Source organism: Palaemon carinicauda, chromosome 11 (assembly GCF_036898095.1).
Source record: "Palaemon carinicauda isolate YSFRI2023 chromosome 11, ASM3689809v2, whole genome shotgun sequence".
Lineage (NCBI taxonomy): Eukaryota > Metazoa > Arthropoda > Malacostraca > Decapoda > Palaemonidae > Palaemon > Palaemon carinicauda.
Window position 1 is genome coordinate 9414414 of NC_090735.1, and position 26661 is coordinate 9441074.

Genomic DNA, 26661 nt, shown 5'->3' on the forward strand with positions numbered 1-26661 from the left:
AAACTGCATTTCAGTGTGAATGTTACTAAGCAATAAAAGTAAGCCTGAATAAAAGAGAAAAAACTATATGTAAACGGCACGTGCAAGACATGATATATAATCATTTTCAAACTGAATATATGTAGGGGAATTAAATTGATTAGAACCTGCATGAAGAGATAATCCTATTCAAAGGAAATTGTCAATAGCGTTTTACCTTAGCGATCATGGTGAGTCTGTGGAGTGGAGTGCGATGATAGTCTTTGAACGTGGCGATATATATAGGTCTAGTCCGAGACTAAGAGGGAGGAGCCTCTTGTGGCTGCAGGAGAAAGGTCCTCCCTCCCAAAGACGTTCTTCGCTGTCACAACGCCCATCATCTGTCCTTGACATTGCTTTTCCTTTGCTCGTGGTCTGACGAGAAGAGAGAATAGGATCTCTGGCATACCAATAAAGGATTAATCTCTTATTATTATTATTATTATTATTATTATTATTATTATTATTATTATTATTATCTCAGCTACAACCCTAGTTGGAAAAGCATGATGCTATAAGCTCAAGGACTCGAACAGATTAAAAGTAGCCCAGTGAGGAAAGTTGCTTGGCTCAAGATTTGGATAGGTGACCATCCTTGAAGGGAAGATATACAGTATATATATATATATATATATATATATATATATATATATATATATATATGTGTGTGTGTGTGTGTGTGTGTATATGTGTATATGTATATATATATTTTTTATCGCCTTTGTATAGAAGCCAAGATAAGAACTTTATCATCTCATTATCAAGTGAAGAATACATTGGCATATTATGTTTACTATTACCATTATTAAGTATATGTATTTCGGATTCGTATGTTGGTCTGAGTCAACATTGAGAAATATATATATATATATATATATATATATATATATATATATAGGCCTATATATATATATATATATAGGCCTATATATATATATATATATATATATATATATATATATATATATATATATATACACACACACACATAATAACACACACGCCTACCTCATCATCATCAGCCGTTACTAGTCCAATGCAGACCAAAGACCTCAGACACGTCCTTTAGCTTGCGTCCGGTGATGGCCTGTCTATGCCAGTCCATACCCAAAAACATTCTTAGTACATCAATCCATCGTCTTTTATCTTCCTTTCCTTGCTTCGTTTGCAATGTCTATGGACCCATTCTGTTATTGTTATTGTTCATCTATTTTCTGCCCTTGTCCATTTTGTTTCCTTACATGTTAGAATATCCTCTTCTTTAGTTTGCTCTTGTATCTATGTTTTTCTTTTTCTGTCTCCTAGTGTTATTCTTATTATTACTCCTTCCATAATTACTTGAGCTGTAAATAGCTTCTAAGGCTTTGGTAATGCTCCAAGTTTCTGATGCATATGATAATAAAGTTAATGCTGGTAGGATCAGTATTGTGTATATATATATACATATATATATATATATATATATATATATACATATATATATATATATATATATATATATATATATATATATATATATATACTGTATATATATATATTAAGTTCTGCTTTATATAAGACTAATCCTTAGAAATCTCTCTCTCTCTCTCTCTCTCTCTCTCTCTCTCTCTCTCTCTCTCTCTCTCTCTCTCTCTCTCTCTCTCGAGTTTTCTTAACTAAAAATCCCTACCATTATTATCTCTTAGATTCTGGGCAAACAAAGCCAATTTGGTGCACCTTGAAAACGTATAACGAATCTCTCGTATTTCGCCAATTGTCACTCCTTAGGTTTTCATTTTATTTTCATGTATTTTGCAAGTAACATTTCATTTTGTCACCTTTTACCTTTATAATTGCGAGAGAGAGAGAGAGAGAGAGAGAGAGAGAGAGAGAGAGAGAGAGAGAGAGAGAGAGAGAGAGAGAGAGGGTGGTAATGATTTCCATAGTTCAAGGCCATATTGTTTGATTTTTATTCCCTTTCTTCTTATAGATAAGATTTAGGTTTTCATTTATCACAGATTTTTTTACCCCAATTTATTTTTTTTTATTCGTTATATTTAATATCTATTTTATTTTATTATTTTATTAAAGATTAATATAAATATCATTATAAGATTTAAATTTCTACTTATTACAGATATTCACCCCAATTTATCTATTTTATCCGTTATATTTAATATATTTTTTATTTAATTAATTTATTCCAAATTAATATGAATATCCATCATATGAGATCTAAATTTTTACTTATTACAGATTATTACCCCAATTTATTTATCTTCCAGCGTTATATTTATTATATATTTTATTTTATTCTTTTATTTAAGATTAATATAAACGACAATTTTTCTTCCGATGTTAATCGGGCCAGCTTTATAAGAGTCAAGTTTGACTCATTGGGCTGGTTTATTTCCTCCTTTTAATAATAATAATAATAATAATAATGATAATAATGATAATAATGATAATGATAATAATAATAATAATGATAATGATAATAATAAAACTAATAATTCCCTTTCTTTTTCTTTTTTCTGCCCATTCAGTCAAGTAATTGTATTATGAATAATGATTAATGTTTTGTTCTTCAAATGTTGAGGTTGTCAAACTGATGATGGAGACTTCCTCCGAGCATTGTGACAGTTTGTCTTCCTTCCCTTTCATTCCCTATAAGATCAGCAATATATTATTATTATTATTATTATTATTATTATTATTATTATTATTACTTGCACAGCTACAACCCTAGATGGAAAAGCCCGATGCTATAAGCCCAGGGGCTCCAACAGGGAAAATAGCCCTGTTAGGAAAGGAAACAGGGAAAGATAAGATAATTCAAGAACAGTAACAACATTAGAATAAATATTTCCTACATAAACTATAAAAACTAACAAAACAAGAGGAAGAAAAATAAGATAGAGTAGTGTGGCCGAGTGTACCCTCAAGCAAGAGAAATCCAACTCAAGACAGGGGAAGACCATGGTATATTGATTTTGGAGTATCCTTCTCCTAGAAGAGTCGCTTACCATAGCTAAAGAGTCTCTTCTACCTTTAGCAAGAGGATAATAGCCACTGAACAATTACATTGCAGTAGTTAACCCCTTGAGCGAAGAAGAATTGTTTTGAAAGGATTCGGACCCTGGGTTCTATGAACATGATTTAGAGAAAGAAAGAGGCGACAACACCGGAGTTAGCAGGCAATTGTGTTCATTTTCTAATATTCTGGCTCATTTGCATGGACGGGTGTAAGATGATAGATGTAATGAGCATGGTGATAAAAGGGATGAAAAGTAGTACGGAAAGCAAGGGATCATCTATAATAGTATGAGAGTAATTAAATCGGATTTTATTGATGGCAAAACATGCAAATAACAAATAGCGAAAAATATTTTCTTTATTGCTTAACCTTTCTTGTTCAACGTTACAAAGTAAACAGCTGACTTTGCATAATCAAACAATTTTTGTCGATCCTGCTTTGATCGGTGCATTTCTGAAGGAGATCCTTGTGTGTCTCCTTTCTCGAGGAGATCCTTGTGTCTCTCCTTTCTCAAGGAGATCCTTGTATCTCTCCTTTCTCGAGGAGATCCTTGTGTCTCTCCTTCCTCGAGGAGATCCTTGTTCCTTCCTCGAGGAGATCCTTGTGTCTCTCCTTCCTCGAGGAGATCCTTGTGTCTTCTTTCTCGAGGAGATCCTTGTCTCTCCTTCCTTGAGGAGATCCTTGTGTCTCTCTTTTCTCGAGGAGATCCTTGTGTGTCTCCATTCTCGAGGAGATCCTTGTGTCTTTCCATTCTCGATGAGATCCTTGTGTGTCTCCTTCCTCGAGGAGATCCTTGTGTCCCTTCTTTCTCGAGGAGATCCTTGTGTCTCTCCTTCCTCGAAGAGATCCTTGCGTCTCCTTTCTCGAGGAGATCCCTGTGTCTCTCCTTCCTCGAGGAGATCCTTATTTCTCTCCTTCCTCGAGGAGTTGCTTGTGTCTCTCCTTTCTCGAGGAGATCCTAGTGTGTCTCCTATCAAAAGCCATAACAGCGATAATCAAGTTCTACGTGAAGATATGTATCTCACGAGTTCTTACATTTTATCGGCGAATTTAGTCACGAATATTTTAGGTTTGCTCCAAGAGGATTTCATAGCTGTGGATAATTTCATGTTTATTGATTAGGTTTTCAGCATCAAAATATTCTCGTCATTCCGTTAAGTTAAAGGAACACAATATGAACATATGGTGTGGTAAATTATTCAAGTATTGCGAAAGTGTTATTTTATTGACAAAATATTTCTGGGTTATCCATGAACTGAACATGGACGTCTATGAATATCTGTCCAATGATTTTATATATATATATATATATATATATATATATATATATATATATATATATATATATATATATATATATATATATATATATATATATATATATATATATATTTCATACTCTAATTTGCAACTTTGTTCATGCATGTTAGCTAATCTCAGCTTCATTTGAACTTAATCTTTTTTCTTTACGGAAAATAATTATATTGTACATATTATTTTCTAATTAGCTAAATAGCTTGTAATTTTTCAATTTTGAATTGTGGTATTTTGCTATAAAAAGACAACAAGTGTTTTGTGAAGGCAGAATTTATTAAATATATTCAATAAATAAACTGTAATTTGTTAACTCGTGACTAAACTCAAGCATAAGAGGGCGCTGGATTGTACTGAGGCTCTCCCTCGTAAGTGACCTCAGCCACGAAACCCGAGTCCCCGTTGACGTTGTAGGACACCTTCTGCAGGCGACCGTCGGGAAGGAGCACGTAGTAGGATCCCTGAGTGTCGTAGCCATCACGGGCTTCCTGGTGGCCGAAGTCGTTGCCCGAGTAGTCGTCCTTGACGGCGTAGTTGAAGTCGTACTTGGCTGGTTCCTGTCAGTTTACGAAAATATTCAATGAATACCTTAAACTCTTCTCTGTTTACTATTTTAATTGCTTGGAAATTATTATAAATGATGACGTTATCAGATTATTTTGATTTATAACTGACCTCGTGAGATGGGGGAGGGGCGTATCCATACTGGGGCTGGGAGGGGGCCCCAAACACAGCAGCCACGAGGGCCAAAGACAAGCAAACCTGACAGGAATGGAATATGATTAATGTCATGGTTTCATGAACCATAACTGCTTCATTAATGTAGACTCCTTTCAGTTAAGTATATCACTTGTATAGTTCCCGTATGGTTATTAAACAGGAATTAAATGTGAAGCATCGTAGTTACTTATCTATGATTGAATAGATATTAATAAAACTTTTTTTGAATTATATCTTATTGCTGTGAAATGCTTTCACAGAAACAAGTTATGTCATATTCCAAAAATAAATAGTTTACTTTGCTTCACCTTAGCGATCATGATGAGTTCTCTGAATGGGATATGATAGAACACAGCTGCAAGATGGTCTTATATACGTGAAGTCGGAGAAGGAGGAGTTAAGACTCACTTGGATTATTGGAGAAAGGTCCTCTGAGAGAACTAAGACCTTCTCTTACTCCACCCATCTGTCCTTGACACTGCCGGAGCACACAGCCCAAAAGTGGAATCATTCTGGGACTACATAACGAGCTTAGTCTTTAGATATTTGTACACGTATTATGGGACAATATTGCATACATTTATAATAGTCTCCAAGTGGTATTTTTATTCTATTTTGTGATATTAATATTTGCTTGTCATCGCGAGGCGTGTCCGGATGGATATTACTGTTATCTTCTATCTTCAAGACGTTCTTTGGTTCGAACCTGAAGTCTACTAATTTGTCGTATTCACATGACAGCATTTCCCCTCTCCTATCATTGTGCTTATTATAGGTATTCTAATACTTTATACAGATTATCCTTATTAATCGGGATCTTTTCTTATATTTATACTTTCTCTTGTTCGGAGGCACCAGTTAGGTATTAACTGATAAGCGGAGTGAATGTCATTGACTTTATTTCCACAAACAGCGAGCTTTTATAACAAGTTTCCGCGAAAGGTCACAAAATTTTAAGACGATTGACACATACAGGCATTAACAAGTTATCTGTGCTAGGGGAAAGCAATACTGACAATATATATATATATATATATATATATATATAGCCTATATATATATATATATATATATATATATATATATATATATATATATTTATATATATATATATATATATATATATATATATATATATTTATATATATACAGAAATACCGTTAAAGTTTACACTCTTAATCCCTTATGACGAAATTCCCAACACTTCTTGATAATGGTTTAATTCATTACTTAAAAAGACTCCTAAAAGGATTTGAGGCCAAATGGCTATATGGAAGATTTCCAAAATTCTCACTGTTTCTATTTATTAGTATTTGAAAAGACTAATTTAGGATATATTTTGCATTTCACATAGTTTAGCAGAACCTTGATAAGTTATATTAAAGATATTCAAAGCTCAGCCAAAAACCAACATTCCTGTTGATTCTTCATATTTGTTTTAAGTTTTATAAGTCATTACTTGAAACTAGTAATGCAAAACTTCGTTTGTTTATACAATTTTCACATCTAATGGAAAAGGATTGAACTTTATCTGTTTGTAAATAAGTGCCTGAAAGCCAGGGATAAACAAGTGACTCAATTAAATGTTCAACGTCCTTGTAAAAGTATGATAAACTTAAAAGAAAAATTAAAGATATTTTTTTCTATTTTCAAATACAGACTGAAATAGAAAAGAAAACTGAAAAATGTTTGCTGTACTCTTTTAGTAATCCTTTAGGTGGGGAGTACAGTAAAGATTTATGGCCATTCCTAAATACTAACTCAGTTGAACATCTAGAAACTTAACGTTAATCTATTTTAAGATTCCACTTACCTCAAGTTCCATTGGTAAATAATGAATTTGAAGTACATGATGGTATTATGACGAAACGTAGCTAATAAATGTTTATTTGCAAAATACACATTGCAAAAAATACTGTTTACTAATAAGAATTAATCTAAGATGAACAACAGTCCATTGTGAATATTCATAGAATTTGATAAATGATTGTGTAGTCTTTTGGAAGAATTTTGTTTTTTGAGAAAAAATTTTACTCTCCATTCTTCAACAATAAACTGCTTCTCCTGACAAGTGGAGGGCTCCATAGAAAAATTCTCAAGCCACTGAAGAATTCACCCTTTTACTACAGAATGAGGATGATGACCCAGTTCATTAAGAATTCCACAGCATTAGTAGCGTCCTAAATGTACAGTACATCACATAAGTATCGAACCCTCTTAGACACATTACACCATTCAGCCCTTTATATCGCGGCCACCAAGAGTAGACACACTCGTGCATTATCTGATATCGAGTATTATCCTTTCCAGTAAGTCTTTCTCATCATCTAACCAATCTTTTAGAGCCTTTCCTCTCTCCCTACCACATCCTTATCATCATCATTTCCTACGCCTATTGACGCAAAAAAACCTCGATTAGATCTCGCCAGTCGTCTCTATTTTGAGCTTTTAATTCAATACTTCTCCATTCATCATATACTTCACACTTCACAGTCCTCAGCCATGTAGGCTTGGGTCTTCCAATTGTTGTAGTGCTTTGTGGAGCCCAATTGAAAGTCTGGTGAACTAATCTTTCTTGGGGAGTGCGAAGAGCATGACCAAACCATCTCCATCTTACCTCCTACTACCTCCTAATTATACAATCTTTCCACGATCACCTTGCTGTCTGTTCCTTCCACAATACCAAACCACATGAAAAGACCAGTTCATCTTTCACCAATGCCAACCCTTTGGACTGCTTATCTCCACATTCTCACCATGACAGCTCTTCTTACACTGTTCACACTTCACAAAGAGGTTTTTGCAATAGGTTCATCTTCTTTCCTTTCATTCACATTCAACATTCATACTTCACTTTCATAAGATATAGATGGTTTGATAATCTCTTCATTCATTTCCACTTTGGCTTCCATTGACAGGTCAAGTATCTTACCAATTTCTTGCACACATGCTGTTTCATTTCTGGCTATTCCTATTCTGTAACTCGCCTCTCCTCTCATCATGTCATCAACCCATTATAGTGTACCAACCGTGTGTCACACGATCGGATATAGTTAATTTTGTGCTTGTATCTTCGCTCTCCCCTTGCACTAAAAAGAACCTGAAAAATCATGTCTGCTTTTTTGAAGGGGACCCCACTTCAGGTTCTTTTTAGTGCGAGGGGAGAGCGAAGATACAAGCACAAACAAAATGAACTATGTACGATCGTGTGACACACGGTTGGTACAAAATGTATAAAACACTTCAATTCTTCCATTACTCCAATTTTTTGTTTCCAATTCTTTTCATCCCTTCTTTTTCTTATTTACTCTCAACTTTCCCCTCTGGCAGATATTTTCAAACTCAATTATCGGCGTCTGCATTTTATTTTCAAGCAATTTCCTTATCCATAAATTATTTGCTTACAGACAACGCCCTTTCTCTGACTCATGTCATTCAATCCTGTGTATAAATATATATATATATATATATATATATATACATACATATATATATATATATATATATATATATATATATATATATATATATATATATATATATATATCCAGATATATGGATTTAAAAAAACAGTAAGAATAATGGATAAAGCAATTTGAGTAATAGTCTTAAATTATCGTAAGCCTACGACTGAATTGAAGGGTAAGCAAATTAATACGATATTCATCTAATCGATAGTTTATTTGAAAAAAAAAAGAATCTTTCATAAATAGTTTCGGTTCATCTTTTCATAATAGACGTCTTAAGCATAAGAGGGCGCTGGATTGTACTGAGGCTCTCCCTCGTAAGTGACCTCAGCCACGAAACCCGAGTCCCCGTTGACGTTGTAGGACACCTTCTGCAGGCGACCGTCGGGAAGGAGCACGTAGTAGGATCCCTGAGTGTCGTAGCCATCACGGGCTTCCTGGTGGCCGAAGTCGTTGCCCGAGTAGTCGTCCTTCACGGCGTAGTTGAAGTCGTACTTGGCTGGTTCCTGTCGGTAGAAAAAGATAATTTATTAATGTTAACTCTCAGAGGATTATTTCGGCTAACATGTTTATAAGATAAACAGTCCATTAGTCAGTGGGTATTTTCTTATTGATTTTTATATTAGCTCTTTTATCATAGGGTTAAACTTAAGATAAGGTACCCCACATATATCCATATAATAAAAATAATTGACGTTTAAATCTTCTGTGATATTAATTACATATCCCTACGAGAAGCATAATTCCATTCTTACCTCGTGAGTAGGTTGAGGTGTGTAGCCATAGGAAGGCTGGGATGGAGCACCAAAGACAGTGGCAACGAAGGCCAAAGCCAAACAAGTCTATAAGAAAAAAGGAATTAGGTAGGTTTGTATAATTCACATTCTGGGAATATATTCCCTGAATTCAGTAACTTCGAAATTTGACATTATTTATGCATTTCAAGTCATGGTTCACATATAGCTAAAAAGGAGGATCATAAACACCCAATGAATTAAATAAATAAAACAATATTGCATAGAAAACTCGAAGCTCAGCAAACGTTTTTCTTCAAAAAGGTACAGTTAGATACAGGAATTCCTAGTACACCTCACTCTGAAGAAGTGCACCCGGTCACTCTAACTGAAGAGCTGCATGTAGCCTGGCTGACCACCTATCGCTCCCTAAACTTATCTGTTTGATTACTCGCCAAGCAGTAAGGGTGAGACAGACTGACAGGATGCACTCAATCTGTCGGGTGCCTGGAATATCTGTGTCCAACTGTACATCTAAGAATTCCAAGAATTCCACAACGGTTCAACGCTTCCTATTTGTTACCTTAGCGATCATGATGTGTAAGAGAAGAGGACTGTGATGTCAGGGAATAGAATACTCGCCTTTATATAACGGAGAAGAGAAAGGAAGTCGTATGGTCTTAGAGGTCGAAGCCTGAAGGAGAAAGAAGAAGAGGAAGGAAGTCCTTAGGGGCTAAAAGAGAAGGAATTTCCACTGAGCCCCTCCCATCCTTGACGGACGACTGTAAATGGTCTCCTCTGAAGGTCGAATGTACTGTACTTTTTTTTTTTTTTTTTAGCACAGAAAGTCACCCATATACGTCAGGAAATCTTTTTGAATAGCTTTTGTCAGTATGTTTTAGATACATTTCTTACTCGAGACAAAAGGATATTTCATTTTTTATCTTAGTGAATTAGGCTGGAGTTTATCAAATGGCCTAAAGTTTATCTATGGCTTGTAAATCAACCGAATTTAATTTTTCGAAGGGATCACTTCCTTTCTTTTACATTTTCGTACACCTTTTTTGATTCATGGTGTAACCTTTCCCTCACAAATTTTAAAGGCTTCAAGTTTGTAAACTCTAATGTTGGCTTAAAAAAATGCAACATAATACTTAACGTTAAATCTTTCTTGTTAATACTGTACTTTTCAAAACGAAACATGTTCTGATAGAGATTTAAACGTATCAGTCTATAAGACGTCTACTGAAAAACACGTGGTGTCATTTGAAGGATCTAAGACTGAAAGGAGGAAAAGAGTTGCGTTTAAGAATCTTTGAGTAGATGACGCATGTAATTCATGAGTAGGCTTCAACCCCTGAGACCCCGAGGGTCCTTCAGCGCTGTACATAGTTTATAAGAGGCAAATTTGATGTAAAAAATGCCATTCAGATGACTTTTCCTTCACAAAACTTTTACCTAAATCGTGGAGCACAGGTCACGAAAGTTCGGAACGATAGTAACGTACTCTGGATTGGTTAGGTGAAAATTGCATACGAAGTTATTGATGGGGAAATTGGATCGTTGGGAAAGTGATATCTGAAATCTAGAAGAGAAATCCATTCGTTTCTGTATTGTACCGCTCGTGTTTCATACACGCTCATATACTAATGCTATTGCTTTTTTAACTTTCTCTCTCTCTCTCTCTCTCTCTCTCTCTCTCTCTCTCTCTCTCTCTCTCTCTCTCTCTCTCTCTCTCACTGATAACACAATAATCTATTTAAGCTTGCAATTGCATGGTTTAGATTTTTTTATTTTTTTTGTGACATTCTTGCTCTCAACTGCTTGTATATAAGCTCGTTATCTGTTGAATAAATTTGACTTGAATTCACCTCCCTCTCTGTTACCACCCAACACCAACGATGCCACAGTATAATCATGCAAAAACATTTTTATTTGCATTTTGTATCGAAGTTATCTTTACTGAGGAAGTAAATAAAATGGTAACAGATATTTCGACGATATACTTTGAAGGATATTCATTTGATTTTAGATGTCCTGGGTTATTTGATACTGTTTATCCTTAATATTTGCAAATACGGTTACTTAAGTGACGTACTCTAATGCTGAAATCTCGTCGATATTATTTCAATTCTTTGATTCAGAGAATGACACATAACATTTGTATATATATACATGCGTTTTCGTTATGTGAACATTTAATTATGTAAGACAAAACAATATTTAATTTAAAAGGAAAACTTACAAAAAAAAAAAAAAAAAAAAAAAACTATGACCTGAGTAGTGGTTTGTGATGGCCTATTGGAAATGTCCGTAGCTGGCAATCTGTTTGGCTGGGGTTCGAGATCCGCTCAAGCTCGATAGTTTCTTGTACTGCCTGCAACCTTACCATCCTTTTGAACTAAGAATGGGGGCATGGGGGAGTCCATAGGTCTACCTGCTGAATCTTCAGCAGCCATTCCTGGCCCTTCCTGCTTCTAGCTTGGGTGGAGAGGGGCCTGGGCACTGATTATATTCATACATGGTTAGTCGTTAGGGTATTGTCCCTGTCTCATTGCCTCTGCCGTTCATGAGCGACCTTTAAACCATTAAGAGTAAATTTCTGAAGTTTATATTTTTTTTTTTTTTTTTTTGCAGTTTTATAGCTGAATTTGAATATTTAGCGGAAAACTAATTTCCTACATTTTCTTTGTCCTTTGGCAATATTCCTGTACTTTCTATTTCATGTGTTCCAAACTCCATTTTCCAAGCAATTTCTTGATCTTTATTCTATTTCCTCCGCAAACACTCTCTATCTACAATCCCTCTGCTAAACTTTATCACGTCCATACGATATCAATTTTCAAAATCTACAATTTCTTAATTATTTAATCATGTCTTCCAATTCCTTCAACAATATTTCTATCGCTATTTTAGTTTCTCATGGTCTTCCACTGTCTTGGGGATAGAGTTCTCTTGCTTGAGGGTACACTTGGGCATTCTATTCTTACATATTTTTCTTCCTCTTTGTTTTTATAAGTTTTTATAGTTTATATATGAAAGATTTATTTTAATGTTATTACTGTTCTTAAAATATTTAATTTTGATTGTTCATTACTTCTCTTGTAGTCTATTTATTTCCTTGTTTCCTTTCCTTACTGGCCAATTTTTCCTGTTAGAGTCCTTTGGCGTATAGCATCCTGCTTTTCTAACTAGGTTTGTGTCTTAGCTTGTAATAATAATAATGATATTGATAATAATAATGAGGCTGTTTAATCACCCATGTCTTCTTCAAGTTTCCTTCTCTTAATCAAGCTTTCTCTTGCCAAAGGTTTGAAAATTTTTGATAGTATTCTGCAGCCTCTACACACACACACACACACACACACACACACACACTCTCTCTCTCTCTCTCTCTCTCTCTCTCTCTCTCTCTCTCTCTCTCTCTCTCTTATGATCTACAGTTCCCCACTACCATGAATCATTACAATTTCAAACTTGGTACTTGTGTTATCGTGGAAGCTCATAAAATGTTATTCAACTCGAAATACACATTTGATACCAATATGATTTAGACTTTTGTCTTCAATGAATATTGGTAATTCGAAGGGAAGATCCTAAACACATCTAAACTTCAAAGATTGTATAATAGAATGAATTAATTATTTGAAGTTTTCTGGCATTCTGACATCGAAGGTCATTGGCGCCGTGCATAATAGATTAGGTAGTCATAATATTCCTTTATAGAAAGGATATATTTAGTGTTGATATTTTACCCTTCTTTACGTCAAGTTTGATATGCTAATTGGTTTTCTGGAATGCAAATGTTATTCGGAACATTCTGGTTTTATTGTGTATTCAAAATGGCTTTCAAAACAGATAAATATATCTGCTATGAATATAATTGTTGTTTACTCCCATTTGTAAACATCCACTATTAACAAGCAGCAAGAAAGACCTTTAGCTTTCAACGCCTCTGTTATAACAGAAAGACAAATGAATTGATTAGAGTACGAGTTTACATTCATCCTATTAATCCTGCCTTTCGTCATTGCAGAGGAATAGCGTTATTGAACGGAATGATTTTGCGAAAGAAAGACTCATTCCTGACAGTTCATTTACATCCATTTTTAAATACCTAACGAGGTGTGCGAGGTTAAGTGCTAACAGAGAGGCGAGGTAAATGCAAGTCATGTTTATTTAACAGATAACGAGCTTATTTACAAGCACTTGAGAGCAAGAATGTCACACTAATTCAAACAATCTAGAATATGCGATGGCCTCGAGGTTAAGTGCTAACAGAGAGGCGAGATGAATGCGAGTCATGTTTATTCAGCAGATAACGAGCTTGTATACACACACTTGAGAGGAAGAATGGCACAAAAATTCAAACAAAGTAAAACATGCGATGGCAAGCTTAAACGGTTTATTCTGTTATCAGTACGGGAGAGAGCGACAGATAAAAAAAAACAGTATTATTAGATTAAATGATCGTGTATGAAACACGTGCGGTATAGAGGCAATGTTATCAATACTCCTGCTGTAAGATAGAGAAAACAGTTCACAAGTTCCTTCATGTCTTGATTGATTTTATTTGTTTTTACATGATAGCTGATTGGAATAGATAGTTACTTGATAATTATCAAATTCGTATCATAGTGTTAACATATATGTTTATATTATTTTGAAATAATAATGGTCATAGAATTCATATTTAGCTCAAATATATATATATATATATATATATATATATATATATATATATATATATATATATATATATATGTTTATATATATGTATATATATACATATATGTATAGAGAGAGAAATATGTATATATATAAATATTTATTTATATATATTATATAAATTCTTATATATAAATCCGTAAATATATATATATATATATATATATATATATATATATATATATATATATATATATATATACATATACACAGCATATACAGTATATGTGTGTATATATGTATAGGCCTATACATACATATATATATATATATATATATATATATATCAGAAAAGTACTTCATTGCATTTCTCTTGAATTTGTTGGCTTATATTCGTGTCGCGAAGATTGAATTAAAAATGTATCGTTCATATTTTCGTTTACTTTTATTACTTGCCCGATTATTTTATATATATATGTATATATATATATATATATATAGGGAGAGAGAGAGAGAGAGAGAGAGAGAGAGAGAGAGAGAGAGAGAGAGAGAGAGAGAGAGAGAGAGAGAGAGAGAGAGAGATTAAAAATTAAAACTATTATCACCCAAATTTATTCCACATTTTTTTGGAAATATGTTTCTTTATAGGAATTTAAAAAAATTGCCTTTTAATAAAAATATGTTTTATTAATCATATTCGATAAATAGAAAATAATCTAAATTCGCAATTAGGTTCATTAAGCATAAGAGGGCGCTGGGTTGTACTGAGGCTCTCCCTCGTAAGTGACCTCAGCCACGAAACCCGAGTCCCCGTTGACGTTGTAGGACACCTTCTGCAGGCGACCGTCGGGAAGGAGCACGTAGTAGGATCCCTGAGTGTCGTAGCCATCACGGGCTTCCTGGTGGCCGAAGTCGTTGCCCGAGTAGTCGTCCTTGACGGCGTAGTTGAAGTCGTACTTGGCTGGTTCCTGTCAGGAGAAGACAAATTCCGGTCAAATGTTACAACAATGATTTTGGATTTGATTTATACTTTCAACAAAATTATGAATTTAGAATTTATTAACTTTTTACTTGAGATTTCAACTTATAACTGACCTCGTGAGATGGAGGAGGGGCGTATCCATACTGGGGCTGGGAGGGGCCACCAAAGACGGCAGCCACAAGGGACAACAACAAACAAATCTGTCAGGAAGAAAACAACAGTGAATAAAAAATGTTGTTCTGATGGAATCATAAAAGTAATAGACCCTTTCAATTAGTTAAATCTCTTTTGCAGTTTCAGTTTAATTACTCAAAACAGAACTGTTATAGAGATTGAAACTGCATTTCAATGTGATTGTTACTAAGCAATAAAAGTAATCCTGAATAAAAGAGAAAAAACTATATGTAAACGGCACATGCAAGACATGATACATAATCATTTTCAAACTAAATATATTGATGGGAATTAAATTGATTAGAACTAGCATTAAGAGATAATCCTATTCAAAGGAAATCGTCAGAAGCGTTTTACCTTAGCGATCATGGTGAGTCTTTGGAGTGGAGTGCGATGATAGTCTTTGAACGTGGCGATATATATAGGTCTAGTCTAAGACTAAGAGGGAGGAGCCTCTTGTGGCTGCAGGAGAAAGGTCCTCCCTCCCAAAGACGCTCTTCGCTGTCACAACGCCCATCATCTGTCCTTGACATTGCCTTTCCTTTGCTCGTGGTCTGACGTGAGGAACGAATGGGATCTCTGGCATACCAATAACGGGTTAATCTATTATTATTATTATTATTATTATTATCATCATCATCATCATTATTATTAGCTAAGCTATAGCCCTAGTTGGAGAAGTAGGATGCTATAAGCCCAAAGACTCCAATAGGGAAAAAAGCCCAGTTAGTATAAATGCTCAGCTTATGATTTGATTTAGGGTATTCTCTCAAGCATTCTGGATCTAGCCATTTTAGATTGAAAGATATTTAAATAGAAATATCTTTTAAGACTTATGAAAATAATTTGATTTTCAACCCATACAAGGATTTTCAAGTACACAGGTAACTCATAATAAAACAAATCATCTATCAAAGGAAGTTGTTTTATCGCTTATAGAAGTCAGTATTGGAAGTTTATCAAGTCGTATGAAGTGTACAATGCAAGGAAATATAGTATTTACAGTAATTATCATTATATTGTCCACATATATTTCGTATTCACGTGTCGGTCTCTGGATGCCCCTTCCTAGCCCATCTAGGATATTATTATTATTATTATTATTATTATTATTATTATTATTATTACTTTCTGAGCTATAACCCTAGATGGAAAAGCAGAATGATATAAGCCCAAGGGCCCTAACAGGAAAAATAGCGCAATGAGGAAAGGAAACAAGGAAAAATAAACAGTTTTAAGAACAGCAACAACATTAAAATAGATATTTCCTATATAAACTATAAAAATAGAAATTAGATAGAATAGTGTGCCCGAGTGTAACCTCAAGCAAGAGAACTCTAACCCAAAACAGTCGAAGACCATGGAACAGAGGCTATGGGACTACCCATGGTTTGATTTTGGAGTAGCTTTCTACTAGAAGAGCTGCTTACCTATAGTCAATCTCTGGCACCTTCCGAATATTCTGAGCATCCTTTGCGTTCGAATCCCTACCGGGCTGTGTTGTACAGCACCAAGTGCCGGATGTGCAATTAGTTCTGGCATCCTTATTTTTTTTTTCTCTGTGAGGATCGGTCCCTTTCGGCATTCAAACTACAAGTGCTGTTTTGCTGTGACCAATTTGTGGAATAATCTTCCTATCAAGTGGTTGAAATGATTGAACTGTAGAAACTCAAATGTGGAGTGGATACTTTGTAGTTGAGTCTTCCTTCATAGTCCATTTGTTGGATTATATTTAGTTTTTTATTCATTTTATCTCTAGTATTTCAGTATTCGCTTCTTAATTTCTTTTTCTCGTATTAGTGTGGTATTTCCATCAAGGACTCGTGGTTTTTATAGTCCGCTTTTCTAAATAGACGCAACTTGACTTGTGATAATAATAATAATAATAATAATAATAATAATAATAATAATAATAATAATAATAATAATAATAATAATATGATGCATACTGCATCTAAAAAAAATCATAGTTTTTCATAATTAAAACAATTTGCTCCCTACGTACTTCCTGGTCATGAAGATGATTCTGTCTACGACAGGGTCGTGTGCAAAAGGGTCAAAACGTATATATCTAAAAGATTACTTCAATCATCCTCTTTGATTCTATTTTTCCACATAAAAATTATATCGTATTATTATTATTATTATTATTATTATTATTATTATTATTATTATTATTAGCTAAGCTACAACACTAATTGGGTAAGCAAGATGCTGTAGGTCCAAGGGCTCCAACATGGAAATAGCCCAGTGAGTAAAGGAAACAAATAGAAGAGTGTGCCTGAGTCTTGCCTAACTCAAGTCAGTGGTTGGCCATGGTACAGACTATGGCACTACCCAAATGGAGAACAATTATTTATTCTACTGTCCTAAGAAGAGCTGCTAAAGAGTCTCTTCTATCCATACCAAGTGGAAAGTAGTCACAGAATATTTACAGTGTAATAGTTGACACTAATGAAAACGATTTTATTTATTTTTGTGTTGTCAGGTGTATGAGAAAACAGGAGAACGTGTAAAGAAAGTGCAAGACTATTATCAGAGAGCTATCCAATGTAGTAATATGTGGCCAGTCAAAGGACTCAATAACTCACTAGGGATAGTATCACAACGAGTGGCTAGTGCCTTACCCAACCTGCTACCTACTGAAAATAAGGTTTTCATTCTTCAGTACGACTTAGTAATTAATTGCGAACTAAATTCTTTAGTTTTCGCATCGGAAACCAGCGACCTTTTCTTCTAGCATTTGGTTAAGATAATTCGAAATTAACTTTCCAGTGTTGTTAATAATCTTATTTCGCTTTCATTCTGAAAACCGCAAATCATATGGACAGCAACATACCGTGAAGCTTAGAAAATGCAGAAAAAAAAAAACTTTGTCTGGTTAACAGAAGTTAAAACTTCATTTATTGTTTGGTAATTTTGTTTATAGAAGATCCAATTCTTATAAATACTATTTGTTATCTTAGAAACGTTTTGAGGTTTCGATTTTAATCGATAGACGGAATAAAATAGATAAATATATAGACAGGTAGATAGATTACTTGATAGATAGGAAATTAGATAGATTGATTGATAGATAGGTAGATATATTGACAGAGAGATAGATTAAAAGAGCTTTGGTAAGGCATAACCATTATAATATACCACCCACTGAAAGGCATAGTAATATTAGGACATTAATTAAAACATTTTTCTTTTAAAAACAATAGTTTATTCAGATAAATAGTTTTGTATCATCGTCCCATAAATCCTGTAGACGTCTTAAGCATAAGAGGGCGCTGGATTGTACTGAGGCTCTCCCTCGTAAGTGACCTCAGCCACGAAACCCGAGTCCCCGTTGACGTTGTAGGACACCTTCTGCAGGCGACCGTCGGGAAGGAGCACGTAGTAGGATCCCTGAGTGTCGTAGCCATCACGGGCTTCCTGGTGGCCGAAGTCGTTGCCCGAGTAGTCGTCCTTGACGGCGTAGTTGAAGTCGCACTTGGCTGGTTCCTGTCAGCACAAGAAGATTTATTAATGCTAACTTTCAGAGGATTATTTCGGTTAAGATGTTTATAAGATAAACAGTCCATTAATCAGTGGCGACTTTCATCTTTTATTTCTATATGAACTCTTTTATCATATGGTTAAATGTAATATAAGTTACCCTACATTTATCCATATGATAAAAATAATTGACGTTTAAATCTTCTCTGATATTAATTACATATCGCTGGAAATATTTTATACCTACAAGAAGCATAATTCCATTCTTACCTCGTGAGTAGGTTGAGGGTCGTAGCCATAGGAAGGCTGCGAAGGAGCACCAAAGACAGCGGCAACTAAGGCCAAAGCCAAACAGGTCTGTTCGAAAAAGAAAATCCAGTATGATTAGATATGTAGGTCAAGGATCTGCAAAAAGTACTTCATTATTTCAAAGAACTATATAATCTTACGGGGTAACCATCAGACAGATAACTACTGAGATTACTGAAGTCTCAATGTGTTGAACTGGCTGACATAAGTCTTTTTGTAGTTCATATATGAAATATGTTTTGATGTTGTTTTTTGAATATTTTATTAATTATTTCTCATATCGTTTATTTATTTCATTTTTTGATTTCCTAACTGGGCTATTTTTCCCTGTTGGAGCATCTTGGTTTTAGAACTAGGGTTGTAGCATAGATAATGATAATAATAATGATAATAATAATTATAATAATAATGATAATGTTAATAATAATAATGATCATGTTGATAATAATAATAATAATAAGAAGCTCATGGTTCCTATACGTGGCGTATTCCATAACAATCAATCTGAAAGAGATATCTAAGTTAATTTGTAAATCTTAATAGTAAATCCGCAATTGCTTTCATCCGTTACCTTAGCAATCATGATGAGTTACAGAGGAGGACTGATGTCATGGAATGGAGTGAGCTGCTTATATACCGGAAAAGAGAAAGGAAGTTCCTTGGTTAGAGTTCTACGAAGAGTCCCCACCACTCAGGACTACCGGTGGTTCTTGCCGACCACTGATGATAGTCTCAAGCGAAGGTCGAGTTTATGAACAAACATATCTTGCAACGGAAAGTTGACTCGTGGTTGGAATGCAATTCGTGACATAGACCTCGTTTCGACGGTCATTAACTGTCTGGACTGGGGATTTATTGAATTCTTTGATTTTTTTTTCTTTTTTTTTCGGAAAACCGAATATCGGCATGATCATCAAAGCTGTACTTGTCAGTACCACGCATACTAGGTTGGTTTGCTGCGAGCGATCAGATCAAAGTCTCCCGCCATCACCAATTCGCAGTGGCCAGCGTGGGGATGAAAATAGGTTCTTTGAAATTTATTTATTTATTTATTTATTTTTTTTTTTTGCGGAAAACTGAGTATGGCCATGATCAGCAAAGCTGTACTAGTCAGGGCCACCTATATTAGGTTGGTTTGATGTGAGCGATTAGACCAAAGTCTCCCGCCATCACCAATACGCAGTGGCCAGCGTGGTGATGGAAATGGCTAAACCTTAGACAAATCCAAGATATGTCTGAGGCCTTTGTTCTGCAGTGGATTAGGAACTGCTGCATTTGTGGTTTGTTACACGATTTTTAAGTAACGAAAAATACCTTCGTTATTCAATGACAAGAAAAATATCAAAACAGTAGACACTAGCAGTACTTAAAATCGTCATTTTCTCGTCTTGCATAGCTGCAACGAGTCCAGATATCTTATTTCTATTATAACGTTAGGCTAAGGTACTCCGGGGTCATGAGGTCCGACGAATTTAAACCAAACTTCCTCTGAATTGGTCTTCCACAGAACCCTCTTAGAGCTAGTGGGTCCAGGTCTTCCACTATCTTGGGTCAGAGTTATCTTGCTTGAGGGTACGCTTAGAGACACTAATCTAGTAGTTTTTTGTTCCTCATTGATTTTTTTTCTTTTTTTTTTTTTCAACGGTGTATGCGGCAACCTTAATAGAAGGGGCACGGATGTCTGGTTTATTATTATTATTATTATTATTATTATTATTATTATTAGCTATGCTACATCCCTAGTTGGAAAAGCAAGATGCTATAAGCCCAAGGGTTCCAACAAGGAAAAATAGGTTAGATGTATTCTCTTCCTCTGGATTTTTTTTAACGGTGTGTAGGGCAACCTTAATAGAAGGACCGTGGATGTTTGGATTATTATTATTATTATTATTATTATTATTATTATTATTATTATTATTATTATTATTATTAGCTATGCTACAACCCTAGTTGGAAAAGGAAGATGCTATAAGCTCAATAGGTCCAACTAGGAAAAAAACCCAGTGAGAAAACGAAATACGTTGCCGTTTATCTATCTGTTCCTTTATTATTATTATTATTATTATTATTATTATTATTATTATTATTATGTGCTAACCTACAACCCTAATTGGAAAAGGAAGATGCTATAAGCCCAAGAGTTCCAACTAGGAAAAAAGCACAGTGAGAAAAGAAAATACGTTTTTTCATTTATCTGTTCCTTTATCTTCCCCTCGAGTATTCATTTTCAAAAGCATCGTTTCTGTCCTTCCTTCGGTTGAAGTGACCATCCTGGAGGGTACTAAGTTTTGGATGGTGTGTATAAGGTATGCAGTTATTTCTTACAGTCATACTTTCTCCATCATAAGACACTGCTCTACAGTATATTATAGTTTTATTTCAGCTGTGAAGACATTGTGGAATGATCTTCCTAATTAAGTAGTTGAATCATTGGAACTTTGGAACCTGGAACATCAGAAGTTCCACAATTAGTAGAACTTTGGAACCTGGAGCATCATAAGTTCCACAATCAATGGAAATTTGGAACCTGGAATATCAGAAGTTCCACAATCAGTGGAACTTTGGAAACTGAAACATCAGAAGTTCTACAATCAGTGGAACTTTGGAAACTGAAACATCAGAAGTTCTACAATCAGTGGAAATTTGGAACCTGGAACTTCAGAAGTTCCACAATCAGTGGAAATTTGGAACCTGGAACATCAGAAGTTCCACGGTCAGTGGAAATTTGGACCCTGGAACATCAGAAGTTCTACAATCAGTGGAACTTTGGAAACTGAAACATCAGAAGTTCTACAATCAGTGGAAATTTGGAACCTGGAACTTCAGAAGTTCCACAATCAGTGGAAATTTGGAACCTGGAACATCAGAAGTTCCACGGGCAGTGGAAATTTGGACCCTGGAACATCAGAAGTTCTACAATCAGTGGAAATTTGGAACTTGGAACTTCAGAAGTTCCACAATCAGTGGAACTTTGGAAACTGAAACATCAGAAGTTCTACAATCAGTGGAACTTTGGAAACTGAAACATCAGAAGTTCTACAATCAGTGGAAATTTGGAACCTGGAACATCAGAAGTTCCACGGGCAGTGGAAATTTGGACCCTGGAACATCAGAAGTTCTACAATCAGTGGAAATTTGGAACTTGGAACTTCAGAAGTTCCACAATCAGTGGAACTTTGGAAACTGAAACATCAGAAGTTCTACAATCAGTGGAACTTTGGAAACTGAAACATCAGAAGTTCTACAATCAGTGGAAATTTGGAACCTGGAACTTCAGAAGTTCCACAATCAGTGGAAATTTGGAACCTGAAACATCAGAAGTTCCACAATCAGTGGAAATTTGGAATCTGGAACATCAGACGTTCCACAATCGGTGGAAATTTGGAACCTGGAACATCAGAAGTTCCACAATCGGTGGAAATTTGGAACCTGGAATATCAGAAGTTCCACAATCAGTGGAACTTTGGAACCTGGAACATCAGAAGTTCCAAGGTCAGTGGAAATTTGGAACCTGGAACATCAGAAGTTCCACAATCGGTGGAAATTTGGAACCTGGAACATCAGAAGTTCCACAATCAGTGGAACTTTGGAACCTGAAACATCAGAAGTTCCACAATCAGTGGAAATTTGGAAACTGAAACATCAGAAGTTCCACAATTAGTGGAAATTTTGGAACCGGGAACATCAGAAGTTCCACAATCGGTGGAAATTTGGAACCTGAAACATCAGAAGTTCCACAATCAGTGGAAATTTGGAACCTGGAACCTCAGAAGTTCCACAATCAGTGGAAATTTGGAACCTGGAACATTAGAAGTTCCACAATCGGTGGAAATTTGGAACTTGAAACATCAGAAGTTCCACAATCAGTGGAAATTTGGAAACTGAAACATCAGAAGTTCTACAATCAGTGGAACTTTGGAACCTGGAACATCAGAAGTTCCACAATCGGTGGAAATTTGGAACCTGAAACATCAGAAGTTCCACAGTCAGTGGAAATTTGGAACCTGGAACCTCAGAAGTTCCACAATCAGTGGAAATTTGGAACTTGGAACATCAGAAGTTCCACAATCGGTGGAAATTTGGAACCTGAAACATCAGAAGTTCCACAATCAGTGGAAATTTGGAACCTGGAACATCAGAAGTTCCACAATCAGTGGAAATTTTGGAACCTGGAACATCAGAAGTTCCACAATCAGTAGAACTATGGAACCTGGAATATCAGAAGTTCCACAATCAGTGGAACTTTGGAATCTGGAATATCAGAAGTTCCACAATCAGTGGAACTTTGGAACCTGGAGCATCAGAAGTTCCATAATCAGTGGAAATTTTGGAACCTGGAACATCAGAAGTTCCACAATCAGTGGAACTTTGGAACCTGGAACATCAGAAGTTCCACAATCAGTGGAACTTTGGAACCTGGAACTACAAAAGTTCAACCTTTTTTAGGATGCTTTTTTGTTGACCATGTTGACACAAGTCTCGTTTTATAGTTTATATATGAGTGATCTATTTCAAAATTGTTAATGATTTTAAAATATTTCATATTTTTATTAATTAATTATATATAGTTTATTTGCTATTCCCTTATTTCCATTCCTCATTGGGCTACTTTCCCTGTTGGAGCCCTTGGACTTAAAGCCTTCTACTTTTCCGAAAAGGGTTGTAGCTTGGCTAATAATAATAATAATAATAATAATAATAATAATAATAATAATAATAATAATAATAATAATAATACTTTCCCTGTTGGAGGCCTTAGATTTATAGCCTTCTATTTTTCCAAAAAATGTTGTAGCTTGGCTAATAATAATAATAATAATAATAATAATAATAATAATAATAATAATAATAATACTTTCCCTGTTGAAGGCCTTAGATTTATAGCCTTCTACTTTTCCGAAAAAAGTTGTAGCTTGGCTAATAATAATAATAATAATAATAATAATAATAATAATAATAATAATAATAATAATAATAATAATAAAAATAATACTTTCCCTGTTAGAGGCCTTAGATTTATAGTCTTCTATTTTTCCAAAAAATGTTGTAGCTTGGCTAATAATAATAATAATAATAATAATAATAATAATAATAATAATAATAATAATAATTTCATGTCCTTTCATTTAATTTCAATCGTCATCAGGTTAACTTCAAATGTTCTTGTTGATATATGACGACCCCGTGCATCATGAGAAATAAGTTCACACGAGACAAGGTAACAAAATGAAAGTAGGCTACTTCGTAGACTTAAGGCAACGAAAGGGTGATTAGAATTTAGAGCATTCGGTTATGTCTTCTTCCTAAATGAAGACCATAACTGTAAAGGTTCAGAGTATAGTTCTTCATGTTTAGGAATAGTTATTATCATTATTACGATTATTATTATTATTATTATTATTATTATTATTATTATTATTATTATTATTATCATCATTATTATTATTAATATTATTATTATTATTATTACTTGCTAAGCTACAACCTTAGTTGGAAAAGCAGGAGGCTATGAGCCCAATGGCCCCAATAGGGAAAATAGCCTAGTGAGGAAAGGAAACAAGGAAAAATTAAATATTTTAAGAACTGTAATATTAAAATTAATATTTCCTTCATAAACTATAAAAATTTATCAAAACAAGAGGAAAAGAGATTAGATAGAATAGTTTTCCCGAGTGTACTCTCAAGCAAGAGAGCTCTAAACCAAGACAGTGGAACACCATGGTACAAAGGCTATGGCACTACCCAAGACTAGAGAACAATGGTTTGATTTTGGTGTGTCCTCCTAGAAGAACTGCTTACCATAGCTATAGAGTCTCTTCCACCCTTGTATCAGTCGGCGTCACACATTTAATCTCTTCATAGAGTGGCATGTTTTTAAACCGTCCAAATATGCAACGTTGCAGTCAGCACTGTTTGTTTGACAGTTCAAATTCCAGCTGTTACGAATTTGTGGAATGATCTTCCTAATCGGGTAGTTGAATCAGTAGAACTTCAAAAGTTCAAAGTTGGAGCAAATGTTTTTATGTTGACCAGGCTGACATGAGTCTTTTTATAGTTTATATAGGACATATTTGTTTTTGACGTTGTTAATAGTTTATGTAGGACATTTCTGTTTTGACTCTGTTACTTTTTTTTAGAATGATTTATTGTTAATTTATTCTCATCATTTATTTATTTCCTTATTTCCTTTCCTCACTGGGCTATTTTTCCCTTTTGGAGCCCTTGGGCTTATAGCATCTTGCTTTTCCAACTAGGGTTGTAGCTTGGTTAATAATAATAATAATAATAATAATAATAATAATAATAACAACTAGCCAACGCGATCCGTCTTAAATGACGGTTAGATAGATACGTACACATACGCACACACATATTCAACCCTTCTCACCCATTCCCGCTTTCCTAACTACTTCTTGAGGTACCACTTCTCACCAGAGTATGACTATTCCCTTTCCTTGGCCATACCATTCAGCGTGACAGGAAAGGTATATATATATATATATATATATATATATATATATTTATATATATACATACATACATACATACATATATATATATATATATATATATATATATATATATATATAATTTCAGACACTTGCTATTTATTTTGTCCCTTGTAATATAAAAGACTCAGCAAGCTGTGTACAACACCATAATATCCTGATATTAATGAAATGAAGCTAGATGTAAGTAACTTTATACATACTGTATCTTAAAACTATTATTTCCAACGTGTTATAACTCAGTAATCTATGTGATGTATTTTTATGACAGATAAATCAACTATAAAAGATACTTCACTTTCTTAGCTATATAACATAAAAAACTTTTATAATACAGTATAGCTCTTTAATAAAATCAATATTTAATAATACCTGTATGTTATAATGCTTCAGTCTAGCTTTTTATTATTATTATTATTATTACTAGCCAAGCTATAACCCTAGTTGGAAAAGCAAGATGCTACAAGCCCAAGGGCTCCAATAGGGAAAAATAGCCCAGTGAGGAAAGGAAATAAGGAAATAAATAAATGATGAGAATAAATTAACAATACATCATTCTAAAATCAGTAACAGCGTCAAAACAGATATGTCCTATATAAACTATTAACAACGTTAAAAACATATATGTCATATATAAACTATATAAAGACTCATGTCAGCCTGGTCAACATAAAAACATTCGCTCCAACTTTGAACTTTTGAAGTTCTACTGATTCAACTACCCGATTAGGAAGATCATTCCACGGCTTTTATGTAATACAGAATTATTTCCACACTAATACCTTCGAACAAAGAGCATTATGGATTCTTTCTTAGGTACATTATATATTCAATCAGGGTTTTGAATTAATTCATAACATTCTTATTATGAAGCATTATGTAAAATCCCTGCATTGTTTAAAATAATTTTAAAATCATCGTTTTAACCGTAGTTTACACTGCACGGTAGAGTTGCCAGATTTCTTAAATGAGAAAAGGCTAACTTCTAATCAAACGCAGCTTTAAAAGGCCAACCTATTAGTAGAAAAAGGCCAAAAATATAGTATTTGAGGCCCACCTTTTATTCATATTACCAAAAGCCAACCAATTTCAAAAAGGCCAAATTTGAGGTTGTTTGGCCTGAAAAAGGCCAACCTGGCAACCCTGCTACACGGTATTAAAGGTGATTGAGGATTTTTCTATTTGAGGACTGAGTTCTGTTGGGAAGAACTTATTAAGGTTTATAGAAAAGCCTTATATATATATATATATATATATATATATA

At 34.3% G+C, this 26661-nt stretch overlaps 2 protein-coding genes across 2 annotated transcripts; both read right to left on the reverse strand.

The window, feature by feature from the left end:
• Positions 1-4621: 4621 nt before the first annotated feature.
• On the reverse strand, positions 4622-5388 carry LOC137649593 (pro-resilin-like). Its single transcript, XM_068382569.1, has 3 exons — positions 5377-5388; positions 5024-5110; positions 4622-4905 (listed from the first exon to the last, which is right to left on the reverse strand). The coding sequence occupies exons 1-3, from the start codon at positions 5386-5388 to the stop codon at positions 4675-4677; spliced, it is 330 nt and encodes a 109-aa protein (XP_068238670.1). The 3' UTR covers positions 4622-4674.
• A 3422-nt stretch (positions 5389-8810) lies between these two features.
• LOC137649904 (pro-resilin-like) lies at positions 8811-9864 on the reverse strand. Its single transcript, XM_068382845.1, has 3 exons — positions 9853-9864; positions 9291-9377; positions 8811-9053 (listed from the first exon to the last, which is right to left on the reverse strand). Exons 1-3 carry the CDS (start codon positions 9862-9864, stop codon positions 8811-8813), a joined length of 342 nt encoding a protein of 113 aa, XP_068238946.1.
• Between the last annotated feature and the right edge of the window lie 16797 nt (positions 9865-26661).